General features: G+C 45.0%; 1 protein-coding gene across 2 annotated transcripts; it reads right to left on the bottom strand.

Annotated features, from left to right (window-relative positions):
• Nucleotides 1–2,718: 2,718 nt before the first annotated feature.
• LOC117840131 (LRR receptor-like serine/threonine-protein kinase ER2) lies at nt 2,719–10,021 on the bottom strand. 2 transcript variants are annotated; one of them, XM_034720600.2, is made up of 27 exons: nt 9,821–10,021; nt 9,237–9,378; nt 9,079–9,150; nt 8,909–8,980; nt 8,589–8,660; nt 8,425–8,496; nt 8,286–8,357; nt 7,999–8,070; nt 7,840–7,911; nt 7,689–7,757; nt 7,526–7,597; nt 7,339–7,410; nt 7,109–7,180; nt 6,950–7,021; nt 6,791–6,862; nt 6,642–6,713; nt 6,435–6,506; nt 6,282–6,353; nt 6,134–6,205; nt 5,972–6,043; nt 5,759–5,827; nt 5,602–5,673; nt 5,433–5,524; nt 5,214–5,342; nt 4,626–4,991; nt 3,948–4,318; nt 2,719–3,451 (listed from the first exon to the last, which is right to left on the bottom strand). In XM_034720600.2, the coding sequence occupies exons 1-27, from the start codon at nt 9,885–9,887 to the stop codon at nt 3,083–3,085; spliced, it is 2,970 nt and encodes a 989-aa protein (XP_034576491.1). In that variant the 5' UTR covers nt 9,888–10,021; the 3' UTR covers nt 2,719–3,082. The 2 variants fall into 2 exon arrangements, with proteins under 2 accessions (XP_034576491.1, XP_034576484.1); XM_034720593.2 differs by having other exon boundaries at nt 3,948–4,321; nt 9,821–10,019.
• Between the last annotated feature and the right edge of the window lie 12,260 nt (nt 10,022–22,281).

The following is a 22,281-nucleotide window of genomic DNA, read 5'->3' as shown; positions in this document are numbered from 1 at the left end:
TGCTATCATGGATGGTGACCAAGAAATGATATACGAGTGTTGATCAAGCATTGATTCAATCCTTGTGGGTTTAGCTCCCTTTTTGTAGAGATTAATCTACTAGCCCAAGGGAAAATGTCTTGATCAAAGCCTAAGCCAGGGGTAGTTGGCGTGTAAAATTCCACACTCGATCGAAAAATGATGCATTAGCTGTGTCGGTAATATAGAGTTTACTTATTCATTTATCATTTTATGTGAACATTTCCTCACCAAAATATGGATGAAGCATCAATAGTTAAACATTATATAACGGTGGCTTCAATTTCAAGATAAATAGGATGGCATAAACAATCTGTTAGGAGATTATTATTGTGAGAAGTCGGAGAGAACGGGCATCCGTAACTTTGACGTAGACTAGTCAAGCAAAGCAATAACATATGAAGCGCATGTGGTCCTTGTCATAACTCATAACAGCGGCAAATAAATATACGAGTTCTCCTCATTCAAATTTCAAACACGACGTGGTGCTACTTGCCTCAGAAATTCAGACTCTGTTTTGTTTCTTTCTACGCGGCAAAGAGCACGTGCTTTGCACGGCCATTCGATCACAGGTTCACAGCGCGATCTACGGCCCAGACGAACACAAAGAGGGCGAGTTCAAAACCCAGGCCCAGCGAACGCGCCGGGAACGCGCCAAGATAACCAGGCCGCGGTTTTTACGAGACCATCGAAGACCGGCGCTTGTTTTTATATCCTCGTTGAAAATTACGGTCTTGCCCTTGAAAGCCATCCACAAAGGCAGCGTTATCTCACGTGGCGCGACTTTGTCCTGGCCGGCGAGGCGGGGAGCCACGTAGGACGCATGGGCTTTGGCTGCGGCCGGTGCATGCGATGCATGGTCTCACTGAGGCTGGGCCCCACATGCAGATGTCGGCCTCTACATGGCGTTTTGTGCTGGTGTCGTGGCCGAATGGTCCACGAACTCTCGGCCTTGCGTGTGGTGGACTCGTTGTCTAGTTCGCCAGCAGAGTACGTGCGGGGGAGTGGTATTCGGGGAAGCTGTGCACGCCAAGGAAAGCCTTTTCTTGTTGCTCTCCTATTACTATCTTTAAGCCCCGCGATTTCTTCACTTGCTGGTAACCATTTTACTATCAAGTCCTTTTCGCACCGACCATTAGGCCGAGTACTATAAAAATGACGTGATTCCTAAGAGATAATCACCAACCTAATAAGAAGGATCAGGACACAAAACTTACGTGGCATAAAAGTCAAGACGGGTAAGAACTAAGAAGCTATTGCGTAGACGGATTTTAAGAAGACCCCTTGTGTTCGTTCGTCGTTTACCTGGATGGCTGGATGTCCAGGTTGAGGACTTGAGGTTTACACGCGTTGTAAGCCAGGCCCATCCTGTGCTGCAGTAGTGGGCTCTTGTAGCAGCCCAGTTCAGAAGAGTACAACCAGCAGTCCTAAAGACGCGGGCCTGCCCATGATTTACCAGCCTCACTTTGCTAATTTAGCCAGCAAATCACATCCAATCCTGCTCACGTCCCAGGAGACCAGCGTATACATTATTTTCATTTTCAGTATTGCTAAAGCGTATCCTAACTCATACCCGGTGATAGCTTAACGAGAGCTTATCACCAGTTCATTTGGGAGTGTCAAAGTTGGGAGTTTACCATAAATGCGCAACTGTAGCATTTTCGTTTGTATTTATGAATTATTGTCCAAACATTGACTAATTAGGCTCAAAAGATTCATCTCTCAAAGTACAACAAAACAGTGCAATTAGTTTTTAATTTCATCTACATTTAGTACTCCATGCATGTATCGTAAGTTTAATGTGATGGGGAATCTTCTTTTTGCATAGTGTCAAAGTTGGAATTTTGGGGTAAACTAAACATGGCCCAAAAGGGAGAGAGCTCGAGCTCGTAGAAGTCGTGCCGGCAGCCAGAAGCCCGGAAGGAACAATCGAGAACAGCGCTCTCTTTCCGTTGGCGGTTGGGCCTCGGCTCGGTGACGCGACAGTACCACGGCACGCCGCGCAGGAAGCAAGCAAAAGCCTCTGCGCCGTCGGTCACTCGTGCCTGCCGCCCCCTCACCGGTCACCACTCACCACTGACCCTGATCACCACCATCAAAATCACCACGAAAACGCATGAAAAGCTGTGTGCGCCACAGCGCCAGGCCCCCTTTCCCTCGAAGTCGACACGACACGGGAGGCAGAGGCCGCGCTCCCCGCTCGCTTCCACTCCAAGACTCCGCCCCCGTGCCGTGGTGTCTGCGCCGCGCCCGCGCCGCGGCGGGCTCTCGGGTCACGAGGAACTCGCTCGCCTCTTGCCTCTTGGCTCTTGCCCGTATCACGCCAGGCGAATCGGCAGAGGCTTTTGGCCCATGCCATCACCGCGCTGTTGCGTTTGTCCCCCATCAATCATTCGCCCGGACACAGGGCCCTACGACCCCTACCGGAGTAAATTTGTACCCATCCCTGACACTCCACGAGACAAGGTCCTCCACGCAGGGGCCCGTTCACCTTGGATTCAAGATTCAGCATGGGAAACCGGGAAGCAAAGCAAGAGAAAAATTTTACAGCAGCAGCAGTAGCCAGTAGTTACTGGTAACATAACTAACCACGCAGCGGCAGGCTAGTTGGCCACTTGTCGGTGCTAATACAAGCAGCAGTGCAGTGCTGCAGTTGCCAGGAAATCACAGTGGCATGACTCAGGAATAGGAGGCCCAGGATAATACAACAGAACAGTAACACTGCCCAGAATGTTTCTTCAGCCTAACAGTGCTCTGATTGAGCAGACAGAATCGTCCAGCCGAACAACAGAACAAGTCAGTAAAAGCAGCCTGCACCCAACTCAAATTTTCCTTTTAGTTGCGCTTCGATTTTTTCCCCAACCAAAAGCACTCTACTTCAGTACACTTTGCAATGTCCCAAACCACAAGAAGTAAGAAGTGGAATAGTGGAGAAAAAATAGCTGGAGTCCCAAGAAAGAGGAGGTTGCAGAATATTTACAGGCTCACAGGGCGCCAGATACCTCTTGTAGATTGGAACCAAAATGCTGCAAAATCGCAGGCTGAACTCTTGAGACGATCGATCTTATTCTGTGTTCCGTGATATCACCTCGCCAAACTTCATGAAGAGCTCGGCATCGGACGCACTCGATGAATTGGCACAGGAGAGCGCGGTGCCGCCTCGTAGGCTGACATACTCACTGACGTAGCTCGGAGCTGTGGCTGACTGTTCCGATCCCTGTGGCTGTGCCTGCTTTGGGGGCGGGTCTGGGCAGACTAGGCTGTCCAGGACGCGCACGACCTCATGCATCGTCGGTCGATCCGATGGTTGCCTCTTGCTGCAAAGGAGTGCCAACTGGAACACCTTCTTGACCTCGCCAAGATCTTTGCACGTGTCCGTGATGTCTGGGTCAACCATCTCCATGACCGTGTTGTCTGCAGCTTTGGATAGGATCTGCAGGTAGCAAATAGTCAATTAGAACAGCAGTCACGGATACAAAGGATTGACAGATGCGGTATGCCAAGACATCCAAGAACAGCAGTTTTAATTCACCTAAAGGATTATATTTCCAAAAAAATGACAATAGTTTATCAACATATCGATGATCTGTTAAAAAGTAAAGGTCAGCTACAATTTTTTATAATAGTGTGCAACATGTAAAAAAATTCAGACACATGATTGATGGCAGGGGACAAATATGGCAGGCTTTATGGGACACTGGCAAGGTATAATTGAACTTTCACCAGCCACACAATGAATCGCACCACCACAGTAAGCACAGATCTATCACATGATGGGTTTCATGTTGCTGGTCCCCTCAAAGGAGCACAGATCTATCGCACATGATTGAGCACATATTGAGCCATAAAATCTAAAGGTGTTGGTAAAGGAAAATAGGAAATTCAAGTAAAATATGGCAATCAAGTAAAGAAAAGGATAAAATAGTTACCAAGTGATGAAGATTGCACTCATCGTCGACGGGCTTTTTGCCAGTAAGCAACTCCAGCAAGACGATGCCATAGCTGTATACATCTGATTTCTCATTGAGCCGGGATGTGCGTGCATACTCAGGATCAATGTAGCCAATGGTGCCCATTACATATGTTGATGTGTGTGTCAAAGACACACACAAGCTCTTGGCAATACCAAAGTCAGCAAGATGAGCTTCATAGTCTTTGTCTAGGAGGATATTCTTTGACTTTACATCCCTGTGAATTATTCGCGGACTGCATTCGTGGTGAAGATAAGCCAGGCCTTGAGCAGCACCAAGAGCAATCTTGAGGCGTGCTTCCCAATCAAGTTTTTCCTTCTTGGATGAAGCTACTAAAATCAACAAAGATGTACAAATTAGGAACAGTTGCAGAAAGCTCGCAATTTTCTTGTCAATCCACGGAAAATGGAAATACCCTAATCAAAACAACAGTGAAAGCATGCAGACATCTTTATAGGAAAGTGACCAGTAGGTGCTTGCTGACAGATGAACAAGTGAAAGCTAAATCAAGTGAAAGAGAGTAGTCATTCTAAATACTATGATCTATGCATAAAAATGTGCTACTACATACTAAACTGTTTGTAGCACTACTCCCAAATGCATTCTGTGTAAAATATTTTAGCAATCTGCCCTCACCATGCAAAACGTCCCAGAGGCTGCCATTTTCCATGTAATCATAGAAGAGGAGATTCCCAGCAGGTGACAGGGAGTACCCCTGAAGGCTGACGAGATTTCGGTGTTTGATGCTCCCAACAGTCTCAAGTTCGGTCTCAAATTCCTTCAAGCTCTGCGGGTAGTGAGTATATAGCTTTTTTATCGCGACTGACTTGCAGTTCTTCAGATCACATCTGTAGACAGTACTTGATGCTCCATAACCAATAATGTATTTTTCACTCAAATTTTCAGTCATCCTCATTATATCATCATATACATAGAGGGCCATGTTCATGTGGAGGATCACAAGCTTGGGAGGAACACTGCTTGATGCTGCAGCAAGGTTGTCTGTCACAGTAAATAAGTAATATCATTTAATTAAACAGCCATACAAGTTACATAAACAGCTAGCACATCTGAATTCTGAACTGGGGATACAAGAAGGGAACCTGTTTGAGACAAATAATTAATGATTTCAAACTACCAGTACGACAAGACAGCAGTTACAAAATGGCTATCAGAATTTTAATATTTTAAAGCAACACTGAGGAAACCTAATAGATGTATCACCTGGTTTGCTTACAGAGACATCTTTGAGAACCGGTGAGTTGTGCGGCCAGCAAGCAGCTGCTAGGATAACGAGCAGGATAACAAGCCCACCAACACCAATACCAAGAAATGCAGCCTTTGATATAGATGCTGCAAACAAAACCAAAAAAGGTATGGTTTATCAGTGATGATTTTATGCTCCAGAGCAATTTAATGAAGATATTGAGCTATTGTGCATACATCTCCTTTTGCGCTCAATACTGGATGATAAAGGAGAGCACGAAGAACGAGAACCACGCCAATAGCCACAAAGTCCAGGGTTACCCAAGAAGCTGGAATGACAAGATATAAATAAGGATTGGTAAAAAAAAGCATTCTGAAGTGACCATTTAATACCAGAGAGTACCACCTGTCAGGTGAAAATCGTGAGAAGTTGTTGTCTGTAGGTACAATACCAGCAAGGTCGTTGTATGATACATTTCTGCAAAAAGCGCTCAAGAATAAAGACACTAAAATTGAAAACCAGACACAAAAAATTTAAATAGCCTTTTCAGCTGTTAACTTACAAGTTATTGAGACTGAAACAGTTAGTGAGTGGTGAGACATCTCCAGTAATACTATTATTTTCTAATTTTCTGAAACAACAAAAATACAGATCAGCAAACAGTAATTGGGTGCAGGATACACAATTAATATGCAGTCCATTGGCCGAAGCCTTTTTAACTGTACCTTATTTTATCAGTTTTGAAAGTTATATAAGAGGAAACATTTATACTTACAACAGTATCAGATTTTGTAGCATCCCAACCTCTTGTGGAATCAGGCCACGGAGGTAGTTACTGGACAAATCGCTGAAATAAAATAAAATGTGTTAACATACTTGCATAAGAAGAGATCAACATAGTAGAGATTTGAGCAATGTTAGGCCAGAAGGTGCTTACATCTCCATGATGCTCCTCAAGTTCCCAAACTCAGCAGGAATGTGTCCAACCAGAGCATTTTTGCTTAAATTGCTACATGAATAAGGTTAATATCATATCATGACATCATACAGACATTTATGTTAAAATGATAGGTTATAAGACTTACAGCCTCAGAAGATGCTCTAGTCTTCCAATAGCTGAGGGAATTGAACCAGTGATCATGTTACAGGATAAGTCCCTACACATATCTTAGTGTAACATATCGTAGCATCCAAAGCAATTACTTGAAAACAATTAGTGATTAGCTGCTGGAACTTACAGTGTGTCTAAATTTCTCATTCTTGCTACCTCAATCGGAAGTGCTCCACTGAGATGATTTGATGACAGATTCCTAAAAGGTATGGATGAGTACAGATTTTTAGGAGAAAAGATCACATGTGTACTATTATTATTGTAGCAGCCTGGCTGAAGAAACAGCTTACTAACAATTTAAACAATAAAAAATAGGAATCAGCAAACCCCTTACAGATAAGTCAGACTCTCGAGCTTTTGAAATGAACGTGGAATGGTTCCATTTAATTTATTGCCATAAGCATTCCTGTTACACGAGCCAGAAAGTTAAGTATCCGACCACCAGAGATGCTATAAAACTTCAGGAGAACAGATGGAACTTACAAACTAATGAGATTTATGCATGAACTTATATTATCAGGGATAGGTCCTCCAAGGTTGTTGTTTGCAAGGTTCCTGCAAGTCACACAGATCACCATCTTAATTAGAGTTCCAGTAAGCATATACATAATAATGATGGACACTAGACAGAATTACACTTACAAGTCAAACAATTCTGTGAGCTTCCCAAGATCAGGAGGAATGAACCCAGTCAATAGATTGTCATTCAGTTCACTGAAAACGGATGGTGTGTAAAAATTGGGAAGAACACTAATTAATAAACTACCAAGAAGCAAAGTAACATACAAAATACATCCTTACAGGTAATGCAGTGTCGTCATATTACCAAGCTCTGGAGGTATCGATCCAGTTAGCCTATTGCCTTGCAGGTATCTACCATAAAAAAATACCGTGAATCAGCCTTACTTATGATTAGAAAAAGTTCGATGAAAGCTAGAATTTTCTGTCAGTGCGAATGCGCAGGTAAAAGCATCACTGATCAATCAACTGTGAAATAAATGTGCAAAAAAAGTGAAAAACAGAAAGCTTACAATTTCTCAGTGTATGTCAAGTTGCCCAGTATAGATGGTATTGGTCCAGATAGCTCATTGAAACTCAGATCGCTGGATCATTACATGGTAAAAATAAGTTTGTTTCAACACTGTCCTTTCTTTACATATAAGGGCCAATGCCTCTGTTTAAAATTTAGGAAACCTTAGAAGTCATAGTTTAACTTACAGCACTGCAAGCGCCTGCATAAGGCCAATCACTGATGGAATTGGGCCAGAGAACTTGTTCCCTTGCAAAGACCTGGTACAGATAGTTTACATATTTCAAGTCACTGCTTGAAACAATTAAACCAAAAGTATTTCATTTGATATATAGAATTAGTATGACATACAACGTAGCCACTTGCAGGAAACCAATATTGAATGGGATTTCTCCAGTAAGCTGATTGTTTGACAAATCCCTAAAATACCAAAAGTTCAGTGATATTGTACAATCAAAATTTTGATAAGGTTGTTCAAAAGGAATAGAATGTATATACATACAAGACCTGAAAGCTGGTACAGTTCCCTATGGTTTCTGGTATCATACCCATCAAGCTATTATTCTTCACATCACTGAGATAAATAAAAGTAACTATGTGAACATAACAAAGGGCATAACTTACAGCACTGATGATAGATGAAGGGAGGCAATGCACTCACAAGTACCACAGGCCAGTCAACTGGCACATATCCGGAGAGAGGCTTCCTTCTAAATTATTGCTCCGCAATCCCCTGATGCTCATGAGAAATTTAGATGCGAACAAGTGAGCTTCACAAACTAAAAGGAGGCCTACTCACCCTACATGTGCGCATATAAGGTGTAAATGTCACATCTTGAATACGTAACTGGATCATGCTCTTACTGTAAAAAATTAATTTGTAATACTAGGCAGCTGAGGTACTACACAAAAACAACTTTTGTCCTTCAAAGGAAATAAAGTACTTACAAGTATTGAAGAACCTCATTCCAATATATTAGGTTTGGAATTTCACCACTTAGCTTGTTTTGAGCCAAGTCCCTATGGTCCATACCGCGTTAGATTAAAAACCAAATTAATACAACAGAATAATTTATTAGTAACTTACAATATCTTCAAATTAGGAAGTTGAGATAGTGTTGATGGTATCACCCCAACCAGCTGGTTGTTCTTCAAAATCCTATAAATACAGGAAACGGCAGCACATGTGATGAAACTGGCACCATGGATCACTTTCTATAACCCAGATCTGGCGCAAAGAATGTAACTTACAGGTTCTCAAGGTGCTTGAGCTTAGATATGGAGAATGGTATGTCTCCTTCTAGATTGTTAGAGGACAAGTCCCTAGATCAAAAGAGGAATGTTGTTATAAATCATACGCGAAAATAGGGATGATAATCAAGGGCACAAGAAATGCAAATTTGACAATGAAAAACCTGTGAAAAAACAGTTGCTAGAAGGGGTGTGTGTGTGTGGGGGGGGGGGGGGGGGGGGGGGATCCACTATTGAGGGGAGTTTGCAAACAAGGAATATTTGAACAAAACCATCTTTTAAAAAAGAAAATGACATAACCAAAACTGAAACACACTTACAAAGTTTCAAGCAACGAACAATCGCCAATCTCATCAGGGATCTGCCCGGAAAGTCCATTAGACTTCAAATCTCTAAACATAACCCAACATGCAGGGAAAAAATAAATAAAATATATCAATCGCAGTTCAGCATCTGAAAGTTCAAAGCAGGACACAGTGGACCATCATACATTGAGATAACACGTTTCAGGCTCCCGATGGCCGGTGAGATTTCACCCTCGAGATTGAGCCCTGAAAGGTTGCTGCATCGCAAACAAGAACGGCCTCAGCAACCGCACATTGGCACCAGGAGTAGAGGATAGTAGTTTCGCTACAGGAAACTTCTTACAGCGCCGCAACAGCGAAGGTGACGTTGTCGCATAGCACGCCGCGCCACGAGCAGTAGGTCGGCGATGCGCCCTCGCCGGACCAATCGTGCAGCGCGTTGCCTCCGTTGCTGAAGGATTTCTTGATCTCCAGCAGTGTTGCCCCTGCCAAAAACAGGAGGAAATGAATCTCCAACTAAACGAAATGGCAGTAAAAACGCATTTTTACAGACAGCAAAGCAGATAAAGACCAAACAAATAACAGAATCACAATAACAGACCGCATTCTAGGATAGGGGTGGTGTGCCACTGCACTGCAGAAACCGATCCCCAAGGACAGCAAAGAACAGAAGATGCTACTACTAACAGGGAGCCAGGATTAGATTAATCAAGTACTTTACCAATAGGAAAAGGAACCAGCTATAAACAAAGACCTACGCCCCCTAATGCTAAAAGCCGCCGCGTCCTAGCAGAAGCGCTAATAAAATAGCAACACAGCACGAGCAAGCAACGGCGGCTCCACCCCCCTGAATCTATCTGCTCTCGAGCAGCGCAAAACCCTCCGGCCTTAAAACCTCTGCGGGAAATAGAGCATAGGAGCACCAACCGTCGTCGGCGACGGCGACGGCCGCGAGGAGGAGGAAGGCGGCGAGGGCCCGGAGGAGGCGGGTCATGGCCGGTGCTGAGCCGCGGAGCCGCAATGGGGCAGCAGTGGCATTCGCGAGGAGGCGTGGTTAATGGGCTCGGGGTTTTGGTTGGTTTCTCGGGCAGCTGCGCCACGCTCGCTCCTCGAGGGAAGCGTCGAGTTGGCGACAGAGGAGGGGATTTCGTGTGAAGACGGTGGTGCGGGGGCCACGTCCATGTGGTTCCCTGCCGCATTGGTCGTCACTTGGCTCTCTCTCTCTCTCTCTCTCGCCTGTTTTGGACTTCTGGATTTACCCTGTCCTCGCTGGATGTCCGGGGTTAACCTTGAATTACCGTCAGCTTCCTTGGATGGCCTCGCTAGATATTACCATCAGTTCAGTCGAATATTGATGGATTTTTTTTTGTCCGCGGGACAGAGAAAAAACGTTATTTAGTCAACAGCACACCCCACCCGTCCGATTTTGTTTGATGATTATACAATTTTGTGATTTTTCTCTACAAGACACTGCGCCAAATAATATCATCTGAAAATGAAAGGGGTGAGTAAAAAGACTTTATTGCCCCCCCCCCCCCCCCCCCCCCCCCCCCCCCGGCTTTCTCCTTCGGTCCTTTTACTCATTGCGGTGTGCCGTGAACATAGACACAGAGATTCACGATGTGCTAGAGGCAAAATCAACGAGTTTGATGTTCCGAAGATCAAACCACTCTTTTAGGGTGTTCAGGAGACAATATTATTATATTGATAACACTACTAACTTGATGGCACATTATATGAACGTCGAGCATTCGGAAGATCAAAGAATGAACAAAGCCATTTTTCGAAGCCCTTCACGATAAACTTCCCTCGTCTTGGGAAGTTCCTTTTCACGATATTGAGGTCTTTAGTAGATTCTCTTGATCGCTACCGATGTGGCTATGTGCATGCGCTCAAACGGTACGGACAAGGATCCGCATAGAAATCACTTCCGAAGCAGCAAAATGATTTTGGAAATACTATATTTTAAAATGTCGATAATTGTTGGTTAGCCGCCTAGCTTGATTGCGTGAACACAGATCGGTGACTTTCTGAATCTCTCACCACCGTTCTTTTACCCTCACCGGGCCCATTTAGTTCCGAGCATACGGATGGATAACGTACGCCGTGGCGCGCATGGTGGGCCACGCACAAACGCTTCCGAAAGGCACAAGGAAAAGCACGCCGAGGGCAACGAAGCCCAGACGGATTCGTGCTGTTTTCACTGCAGGGCCCAGAGCCTCATCGGCGTCGCTGACACCATCCCCCTTGCGCGCCACAGTATCGTTCTGGTGATCTGGTCCAGGCAGGCCATGCCCGGACCTGTGATTCTCCACGCTCCAGAGACTAATGGCACCGCCTACGGCCGGCCGTAGTGAAACAGTCTGCCCTGTCAGGCACAGCTTTGAAATCATAATCAAGGCCCCATGAAGTAAAGGATCATTGTAGCACATGCTGATGGCCAGATAAAACTGCATCTGTTTCCTCCGAAAGAAGGTAGGCTGCAGCTGTAGTTTCAACAAACAAGGTAAACTTTTCAGAATGGACAGTATGCATGCAGTGCAGCATAAAACATTGTGAATTTGTGATGAATTCCCTGACAGGTGGAACAGTTGGCCTCTCCTGTAGGGCATCTCAGCAAATAAAACTAAACCGACAGAAAGCAAACCAGCTGCAGAGATAGCTATATATATCTAAGCATACTGACACTGTAGTAGCATGCCATATGCATGCAGCAGCATCCTGGATTCTGTTCTCCTATGCGGCATCAGCATCCTCTGCATTTCCCTCTCAGTCAGCAGCGTATCAGCATCTCCCTTCCAGTAGCACAGAGATATATCCCTGAACCTGAACGTGCTCAACCCAAAAAAAAAAATTAGGAAATTCCTTATTTAACACTGAAAAATGAGTTAATTCCTTTCTTGATCCTGAAAAGTTTTTCCTTCTTAATGTGGCACTGACTTCTAACTTTTATTCCTTATTTGATATTTCTGTCACTTGTGTTAGTTAAGTCAGGTGAAACGATTTCCCAATCACCTCTAAAAATCATGAAATTTTTTGTAGTGATACAACAAATGAATATGAACCCATATTTATTAAAATAAAACATATATCTTTATGGTTTTAAAATTAAAAATCACCAATTTAGGCTACCTTTATAAGTTATCTAAATTTTATGGCACTAAAACACCTTTAAAATTTATAAGAAAAAAACTAATATTTGTCACATCAGATGCTGGAACTTATTAAATTATTTCCTAGCAAAACTTACATAGAGAATTATTAAGAAACGTAGATTTGGGAACATTTTAAACAACCTTGTAATTCTCTATGTAACTTATGATAGAAAATAATTTTATAAATGACTACATCTCATATAAGGAATATTAGCTGTTTTTCATAATTTTTGGAAAGTATTATGGTATCATAGAAATTCAAATATGCTTCAAAAGTAGTTAGATTTGTTTTAATTTTAAAATGGCAAAGGTACATGTGCGTTTTCATATATGGACTCATCTTCATCTGTTCTATTATAAATTATAAAAAAAAAATTTCATGATTTTGGAGGTGATTTGATGGTTGTTTTGTTCGACTTATGTGATAAAAGTGATGAAAATGTCAAATAAAGAATGAAGATAGAACTCGATGTCATATAAGGGATGGGAAGGTGGTGTCAAATAAGGAATTTTCTTAAAAAAATTCAGTTTGGTAAGATTATAGTAACGAGCTGTCAGGTTTGCTCTTGCTTCGGTGGCAGAGGAGCAGCCTTTTTGCATTAGCATGTGTGCACCGTGGAAAGCTTAGCTTACCCCGTAAACATACAAATCTCAAAAGACTCGCTGAGCATATGTTCCACGGGTTAATGATGCCAATTCTTGAGCAGCCTGATCTTGGAAAGGACCATTGCCTAAACCTTTTTCTTTCCCTGAAACTGGATCCTTTGCCAAAACTGAACGGCTGCACCGGCACCACGGGCGCGATCACCTCTTCAAGCGTGTCTGCCTCTGCCATGCCTGCCGTCTAAAACGTCTGCAGCATCGTTCCAGATCTTTTGCATCATCTTGCTGGTGAACGAGCTAGAAGTAGAACTTCTGTATACCAGAATCCCACGCAATCCCGATATCTGAAATGAACCGATCAGATTCAGATCGATGCCGCCATCCTCCAGTCTCCGGAAAGCGGCATTGCTCCAGCTAGACCTCCGGTATCCGCGTCAGGCTGACGGATCGATGATGCGAGAGGAGCAGGTTATACGGACGTATATGCGGTCCAAGTCCAAGTCCAACTGAACAAAAAGTTGTAGGCGCCTCTCCCTCCCTGTACGCGGTAGCCTATAGACAACAGGTGCCATACACATCCCGTAACGTTCCGTACGACCATACCCTTGCTGAAGATGACAAGATTCCGGTCAAATCTTGCACTGTACAAGTGTTAAATCAAGGCTAACTGACCCCAAGTGCCGTACCTTAGCTTGACCGTAGATGCGCCTCCAACACCGGTAACTACTACTAGATCCCGTACACGTACTTCACGACTATTTTACCGGCCATGTACGCCGTAGCAGTTGCGAGCGACTCTCCGTACGTATTGACCGATCTGAATCTGGTACCCCGCTGCCGAATACCACTACCTGCGCGAGACAAAATTTCCACATCGTGAACCCGACGGAAGGACGCGAAATGAATGGGGAGCCGGCCGGCCAGCCGGGGACTACTGACACAGCCCGGCCGGCGCAGCGAGAGCCATTACTCGCGCCGCGACGAGACCAATCGAGCCCCGAACTAGGCAGTGGCAGCTAGCAGCTGGTTCTTTCGCCGCGGCGAGCCCATGACCCCGTGCTCCTCTCCTCCGCGGCTTCACGCTCGTCGCCGCCGGCGCGGCCAGGAAACTGACGAATTGAAGCGGAGGAGTAACACCGGCGGTACGGGGCGCGCGAAGGAGCGGAGCGGAGGGGAGCAGCAGGATGGGTTCGAAGCGCATGCCCATCCCGCACGAGAGCATGGGACTGTGGAGTCTGTGCACAGTGCACACATGGCAAGCTGGCAAACTCCTCGGCTGGTGGACGAGACAGGTCCCTTTCCCTTCTGACCATGACGCCAAAAACTAGCGCGTGTGCCATGCACCCGTTCCGGCCGTTCCCGTTGGGGCATATCGAGCGTGAGAGACTGATTGGTTTGCTGCTAAAATTTTAGCATGCCAAAACTATCTTTTGACCACTATTTGGTTTGCTACTCAAATTTGCCAACATCTCAAGGATGGCAGCGGATCGGGTTCGGGGTGGATATCCACGGGTTTCGGGTTCGAAGGTTTCAATTTTGGTTCCTAGTTTTCGCTCACGGATTTGCGGGTTCTGATACCCGAAATACTGTGGGTTTGGGGTGGGTTCTTAAATTCACCCATGGAGCTTCATCAGGGACCAAAATATTAGTCCACTAGAAGCCCACCTAGCAACTCTAGGTATATAAGCCTGAAATCCTTCACCCAGCCACACCGTCCCGCACCCACGCACCCAAGCACCCCGCGGCTCCCACACCCAACCGCGCCCGCCTCCCGCTCCTCCGCCGCCCCGCCCGCTCCACCCCGCTGCCTGCCGGCTCCTCCACCTCGCTCACTCCTCCGCCACTCAGCCCGGCACCCGCCCGGCACCCACCTGACCCCCGACGTCTCCAGTGACGCAGCCTATGGAGACTGGGGGCTGGGGAGGCGAGCTTGGGTTGGTTCTCCAGTTCTACCTTTGTGGTGTTGTTTTTTTTTGAATAATCTCTGAAATTTAGATACTGTCTTTGCTGTATGTTGTCCTTATTAATTTATTGCAATATTCTCGGGTTTCAGTTAATCCATCGGGTTTCAGGGATCAACGGGTTTCAGTTTTGGGGATCGATTTTCACCCGAATTGGTGTTCGGGACCGATTCGGGTATTAGGTTCAGGTTTCGGTTTTAGGTGTCCAAACACTCCACCCGATCTGAACCCGCCCCGTTGCCATCCTTAACATCTCACATTTATTCTACCAAAGTATTAGCAAGTTTGTTGCCCAACTTTTGGCTTGCCAAAACTTTGGCAACGAACCAATCATGCTCCGTGAGCCGCGTGTCAGAGGATGGGCCGTTTTTGGATGGCAGCAGACGGTCCATTTGGGCTTGGGCTGATTTTGCCCGTTTCGTAGCGTGCTGCTGGTACTAGCCACGTTGTTGATGGGCTGGCGAACGTACTCGCCGACTTGACTTTCTAACTGGGCCGACCCGTAAGAGATTCAGGTTCTTCTTTCCTGAGTTTCTGCTTTGGTAAATTTTCAGAGTTCGAACTGACTCCGTTGCCTGGTAACCCGGAAGATCCAAAGCACAAGGTTTTCTCGCCGATACTCCCCGGTTCCTTCGCTGAACTTGCGTCCACTAGCTGCCGCCGCACAGATTGGCCGGATAAAGCCTTGCCTTTGCCCTCCCTGCTGTCTCCATCCAAGGCTCCAAGCAAGGACCGGACGATGTTATCCAATCGATGCATATCCAGTCTACACCGACCTACCGCGACGAACATCTTCTATTGGATCAGCATATCAACGCCTCCGTTTTGTTTCCTGTTCCTGCAGTAGTTGGACGTTGAACCTTGGGAAACGAAGAGCGGAAGTATTCAAAGAACCGCGACGCCCACATTCAACTTGGGACATAATGAGGGTTCAGAACATACCAACCCCTGCTCGTCCAGGTCCTCGACCGGGGATAAATTAGCCGGTTGGTGATGCATCGGTGTCTGACATTACGATTGAGCAGGCAATAGCAGTGTCGGAGTGTCCCTGCCCTGAAGACCTGGATCAAGTGTCAGTCTTGTTGCTTTGCTTTGCTTTTGACGAACCTGCTAACAACGGCATACAACAAGCACCTTTTAAGGCAGAGCATGACAGAGCGAGGAGTAGGTTAGATGCTGAGGTCTTGTTTAGTTGCCCAACTTTAAACAACCAAAATTACTATAGTAACTGTAGCATTTCGTTTGTATTTATGAATTATTGTCCAAATATTGACTAATTAGGCTCAAAAGATTCGTCTCGCAAAGTACAGCAAAATTGTGCAATTAGTTTTTGATTTCATCTACATTCAGTACTCCATGCATGTACCGCAAGTTTGATGTGATAGGGAATCTTCTTTTTGCGTAGTGCTAAAGTTGGGATTTTGTTGCATGCATCGTGCATGTAATTATGTTAAGAAATGGATTGCTGAAAAGCCATGATATTGAATTCTATCAACAAAACAGTCAACATCATATAGACATACCCCGTATATGCTACTGCAGTACTTGAACTCGCAATTTGCGAGCAATCTCTCTGGCGCAGGCTAGAAATTATTGGTTGGCTTAGAGTGATTGACGAAAACCATTTGATTCGATCGCAGTGGCCAGGCTGACACATACATATATAGATCAAAGTTAGGAAGCCGTCGTGTTCTTGCATCTGGTAGGCGTAGCCTAATCATATCATATCAGCTGATGGAGGATGACACGGCACTCTTTTTCAGGCTGGCGGGCGACCTTGATAAGGCAACGTCTGATTGGGGATACACGCAGGCCAAGCGAGGTAGACTACACAAATCCGACACTGGTTGATAGCCGTGCCAGGTCATCGACGATCATGACGCTAGCCACTCGTGACGAGTAAATAAAAATAAAATGGATCCTTTTCAGCAGAAAAAAGGTCCCGATATTTTTGTTTCAAATTGGACAGCGATCGTAAAGCTAGGCTAGGCCGTAGTGCTTTTAACTCTATATCCAATTGTTTGGTCATGCACCGTTCGTTCATTCCTTTTTGCAACAGATCAAAATTAATCGCCTTGGCGTGTACCACCGTGTAAAGGAGATCTCTTCTATTGCCCTGCCTTTGTCAAGCATGCGTCGTCAAATTTATATCAAGTGTCGTGAAGCGAATATGGCCCCATTCCATTATAGTTCGTGATTTTGGTGATTAAGCGACAATATAGTCATTGGGAATAATAGTTTGTCAACCATGTGTCTTGTAGTTTTTCTATGTCCCAAGTATGCAAACCAAACCATGACAAGGTCCAAGTTATGGTATTCTTGAGAGCCAAATCATGGTATTCAAGCATCCAAGCTATGCTATTCAAGTGACCAAATCATGGTACCTAGAATTATTCTATAGTATTCAAGCATCCAAATTTATATCCAGAGAATAATTCTAGAGCATCCAAATACGGTATCTTCAGTGTGCAAGTTGTAGTATTTAACACAGAAAAATCAATACCATCGGATGTTCCGATGGTGCACCGAGGCAAGCGTCGGAGTAAGCATCAGAGCAATTGGTACAACGGGAAAATCAACTTGTGTTCTAGGATGCACCGGATGATCCAACGATGGGAATTTTAGTAGCTTCGGAGCAATTCTCAGAGAAGGCAGAATTTAACCTATAGCACCGGATGTTCCGATGCCCTATGGAGGTAACCATCGGAAGCATATTTACTTTGCGAAGTTCCAGAGAGGTTTTGGGCAAAAACCCTTCAACACCGGATGTTCCAACGGTACCATCGGATGAAGCGTCGGATGAATTCTTAAAGAATTTGGACGTGGAGGAGCCAACGGTTAGTTGCACCGGATGTCCTGATGCATGCCAAAATAGACCATCGGAACATCCGATGTTATACTTTAACTAGCCGTTGGAGCAACGGCTCTTTGATGCCTTGGGCTATTTATATACCTCCTCCACTCGCCCATCTGATGTTGCTGGAGTGTGCAGGAGTCTATTGGAGATCAAGACCCATCAAGAACACATCCAAGCCACCAAAAGTACTTAAGTGATTTGTCAAAGGCTTAACACAAGTTAAAAAGAGTGATTATTGCTAAGATAGGCCTAGAGAAGAATGAGTGCAAGGTGTGCCTATCTTATGATCGGTTTAAGAAGTGAACCATAGCCGTACAAGGTGTGCCGGCGCCTTGAAGCCTTGGTGGCTTACCGGCAAGTCTTCGACCCTCCGGCTTGGTGTGGAGTGGTGTTGACGACCGTGTGTGAGGGACGTGGAGACCCCCTTCCTTTGTGGAGAAGCTCCTTAGTGGAGGCGGCATCAAGGTGACCGGGGAACTTGGCGTGAGCCTTAGTGGCCAAGCCTTTGTGGCAAGTCAATGGGGGAGTCGCGAAAGAGACTTGGTAACCACGAAGCAATACTCTTGTGCGCGTGCTTCAATAACATGGACTAATGGTGGCTTAGTGCCTACGGATACTACGGGATAAATCATCGTGTTAAGAGTTTGCTTCCCCTCATCCCCTTCTCTTACGTTTCCGCATTACATTCTTCCAACTTGTGTGCCTTTACATTCTTAGCGTAGTATCCTGTTAGAATTGGTTAGGTTGCAAAACTTATTTTAGATGAGGGTTTCATATTAGATCAACCGTAGGTGCACATCTTGATAGCGTGATCTGATGAAAAATAATGGAAGTCATAGATTAAGATTTTAAGTTGACTAATTCACCACCTTCCTCGAGCACCGATTCATTACATGTTCCTGTGTTGGTGTTCGTTCCGCTGAAGCTGCATGTGCTAGAAGCAAGCGTGCACGCATCATGTCGAGTTTTCCGGTATGCACAGTAGCCCATCAAATGCAGTTCAGGTTCTGAACTTGAGAATGCACGAGGCCACGAGCCCACAAGCTAGTAAGATCTTCCAAGGGCTGAGAGCTGCCGTGAGCATTGTCTCAGCTTACGTTTGGCTTGGCAAATTGGCAATCAGAATTCAGAAAAAAGTGTGGCTCGGCACATGCCATTTCCGTGCGTGTTACCCATGTCCGCTCTACGCCACTCAAGCATGGGCTAGCTCAACTGACACGGCGACATCCAGCCGCCCAGAAACGCACGAGGGTCCACAAGTGTCAACTGCTTGCCATCAACGATCAAATCCAAGAAAGCACCATGACTTTTCTTGCCAAAAAAAAAAGAAAAAAGAAGAAAGAAAGCACCATGGCGGCAGATGCAATGCTCAGAGTCCATAGGAAGAAGAGCCTTTTTTTTCACGGGCAAATGAAGTCTCAGTTCTCAACATCAGACCGGAATTACGGTAATCAGAGTTGTTCAGTACTATGTGATGATGCTAAAATCTGACAAAACGCACGACGGCATGTATTAGGTATCGGCTGCTTCGAGCCTTTGACTTTTTGCGATGTTTCCGTTTCACCTTTCAACGTATATCCCGGTTCAACTTCGACGTGTTGTTTGAAACCTTAGCCATCTTCAGATAGATCAGAGTGTAAAGGCACTGCAAAATCTAGAAGAGCATGCTGTCTGCTGCTTGAGTGAAGAACCGAAGACTGAAGTGAAGAGCGAACGGTGCGCCTAACAATTTCCCTCCCCGGTTCGGCTCGTAGTGGGCCCGTGTATCACGGCACGGCCGGGCGGGCCCAGGCGGCGCTCGCGCCCACGCGGCGGCGTGGCCCGGAGAAAACGAAAAGAAAGCGAGGGATCGGAGCGAGGAGGGAGGGACATCCGGTCATCCGCATCGCTGTCGCCGTCCATGGCGTGATCATCTGTACCATTTTGTCCTCCCAAAAGCAAAAAAATTGTGCCCGACCCCGACTCATGCTCGCATGTGCATGCTGCACGCGTACTGTTTGAAGCCGCTGATCGATCCGTGGCAGAGGGACCAGATGTGCAGGTTGCATAGTACTCCAGTACTCCTATCAGCCTGTTTTTGGTCTCTCTCTCTCTCACCGGGTGAAATAGAAACTCAGCTGAAAGAAGGTACGGTACTGAACTGAACTCAGAATCTACCTGGATCGATCCAGCTTCTGAACGTAGGGTAACGGCCGGACTAACGGTCTAACGGCTCTGTGCAGCTGGTTTCCTAGGGGGTGTATAGTTCCACGGATTAAAATTTTTACTATCACATCGAATGTTTAGATACTAATTTGGAGTATTAAATATAGACTAATTACAAAACCAATTGTATAGATGGAGATTAATTCACGAGACGAATCTATTAAACCTAATTAGTCCACAATTTGGCAATGTGATGCTACAGTAAATATGTGCTAATCATGAATTAATTAGGCTTAATAGATTCATCTCGCGATTTAACCTCCATATTGGTTTTATAATTAGCTCATATTTAGTCCTCCTAATTAGTATCTAAACATTCAATGTGACAGGGACTAAATTTTAGTCCGTGGAACCAAACACCTCCTAACTTGTCAGACTGTACGAGTTCTCGCACGAGGATTTGACCTCGAGCTTAGTGCGATAATCAGGTTTTGCCAGCATGTATTCAGATCAGAAACCGCGGTGTTAGGTTAAAAGTTCGATTTGACGTATTCCTGAATCCTTCGAAAGGCCGGTCCTCGGGGTGCTTTAGGTTGGGCTTCCTGCTTTTGTTTTTGCAAAAACCAAAAGCCAACCAAAAGATCTAAAAGCCACGGATGCTTTAGGCTAAAAGTTGCTTTTGCTCTAGTACGAAACCAAAAGCACCTTCCCTCCTGCTTTCAGCTGCTTATGAAAGATACCGGTTCGTTTTTCCCGTTCTATTTCCGTCCGACTTACGCACCAGCGCACCTGTCCAACTCCCACACCAGGCGCCCCCTATCCGCCCGTGCCCCCCAGCTGCCCGCCCCACCCACCCGCCGCCCGCCGCCAAATCTGCTCTGAGGTACATCTCTACTGCTAGTTCATGTTTCTCTGTTTATGACGAGTTAATGAGCAATTTGGAGTACTACTAATTCATATTTCTCCGTTCATGTTAGCAATGTATTACTATGTACCTTACTAATTTGATTTTGTAGGAAAATATTATCCTGTGGACTCGGGTTACCCAAATTGAATTGGGCATCTTGCGCCTTTCAAAGGAAGCACACACCATATACCAGAATTTTGGCATCGTTCGGGGCCTCCTCAAGGAAAGTACGAGATGTTCAATTTCTTGCATTCATCTCTTCGTAATATCATTGAAAGGTCTTTTGGAGTTTTAAAGCAGAAGTGGCATATTTTGAAGGGCATGCCAAGTTTCTCACCTCGTACTCAGAAGTATATTATTATGGCTTGTCTTGCATTACATAATTTTATCTGTGATAACAATTTGTGTGATAAGGAGTTCGAGAGATGTGATGTTGATGAGGAGTACTTGGTATAATATACAAGTGGCACGATACAGACACAAGGAGATGAGAGTGACGATGTGGAGAACGAGGATACCATGAATACCATTCGTACTAGGATAGTTGATGCTTTGGTTAGTGCGATGGGAGGATAGTTATGTTGAGGGATAGCATCATTGTATAAGCCTTTTGATGGATATTGTTCTATTTATGTGGACCAATCACTTTGATGGATGAAAAACATAGAAAATATTTTTTTTCCTTTTTAAAATAGTCATTTACATGCAAATTAGTGAGCACATTATTTTGTTATGAGCAATTTGCATATAAATAGACCCTCATACCTTTAGAGGCATTACAGATATTTTTTACACAACCTACAGTTTCACAGCTGCTCTAACCAAACGACCTTTTGTTTTTCTCACAACTGCTTTTCTACACCTCACAGCTCACAACAGCTTTTTCAAAAGCCACAGCCCAACCAAATAAGACCTTAATTACAGTCAGTCCGTTTGCTACTGAGAGTGTGAAACATTGACACCCATGGCTGACTTTGATTTCTGGTTATCTATTCCATATTTCCACTGGATCATCACTTGGACTTGCAGCACGAGGTCTTGCTCAGCCAACTCTTCTCCTCTCTGCTTTTTTAAAGAAACAATCTCCTTCAGCAACATGATTCTCGCATGTTTACGTATCATTGCAACTTAAAACAGCCGATTGTGCATCACTACTCGTAGCTTGCTGGACACGAGAAGCACCGAAACACATCTCCCGTTCGTGCCATAGTCACCATAAAATTAAAGGATGTACATCAATGGTTTCTTTTTATAGGGATGTATATCAATGTTGCCATCAACTATTTCCGGTTGATAGGTTCTTGAGAACCGGATTGAACGTTCCTCCCTCGACTGGTCTTTGCCGTGTTGGAAATCCGCAAGGACTTGTATTGCGTGCATTACTCGCTTAACATCTACTGCCTCCTTGATGGATTGGCCTGTACAGAGAAGGCGAGTGCAGAACTGCGGAGAACTGCGGAGACCATTGAGCTGAAAATAACCTGAGTACCTGACACGCAGTGGAGCCATAGAGATATTCGCCACTTATCAAAATCCTTTTGTTTTTCTCTGGACTCTCTGAAGAAAGGAACCCAAAAATTTCATACATGAAGACAAGAAGCATCTCCTCAACATCTAACATATCCACAACCACGAGGCACTTGCCGATCTTGCCCACAATCCAAAAACACAACTAATGCCATGCTCGGTAGGAGCCAAGCAGAAAACGACTGGAAAACCGATATCAGATTATCTTAATCAAGCAATGAACAAAAGAGAAC

This window comes from Setaria viridis, chromosome 1, assembly GCF_005286985.2.
Source record: "Setaria viridis chromosome 1, Setaria_viridis_v4.0, whole genome shotgun sequence".
NCBI classification, from domain to species: Eukaryota; Viridiplantae; Streptophyta; class Magnoliopsida; order Poales; family Poaceae; genus Setaria; species Setaria viridis.
The sequence above is the reverse complement of the archived record's forward strand: the minus strand, read 5'-3'. Positions and strand labels throughout refer to the sequence as shown.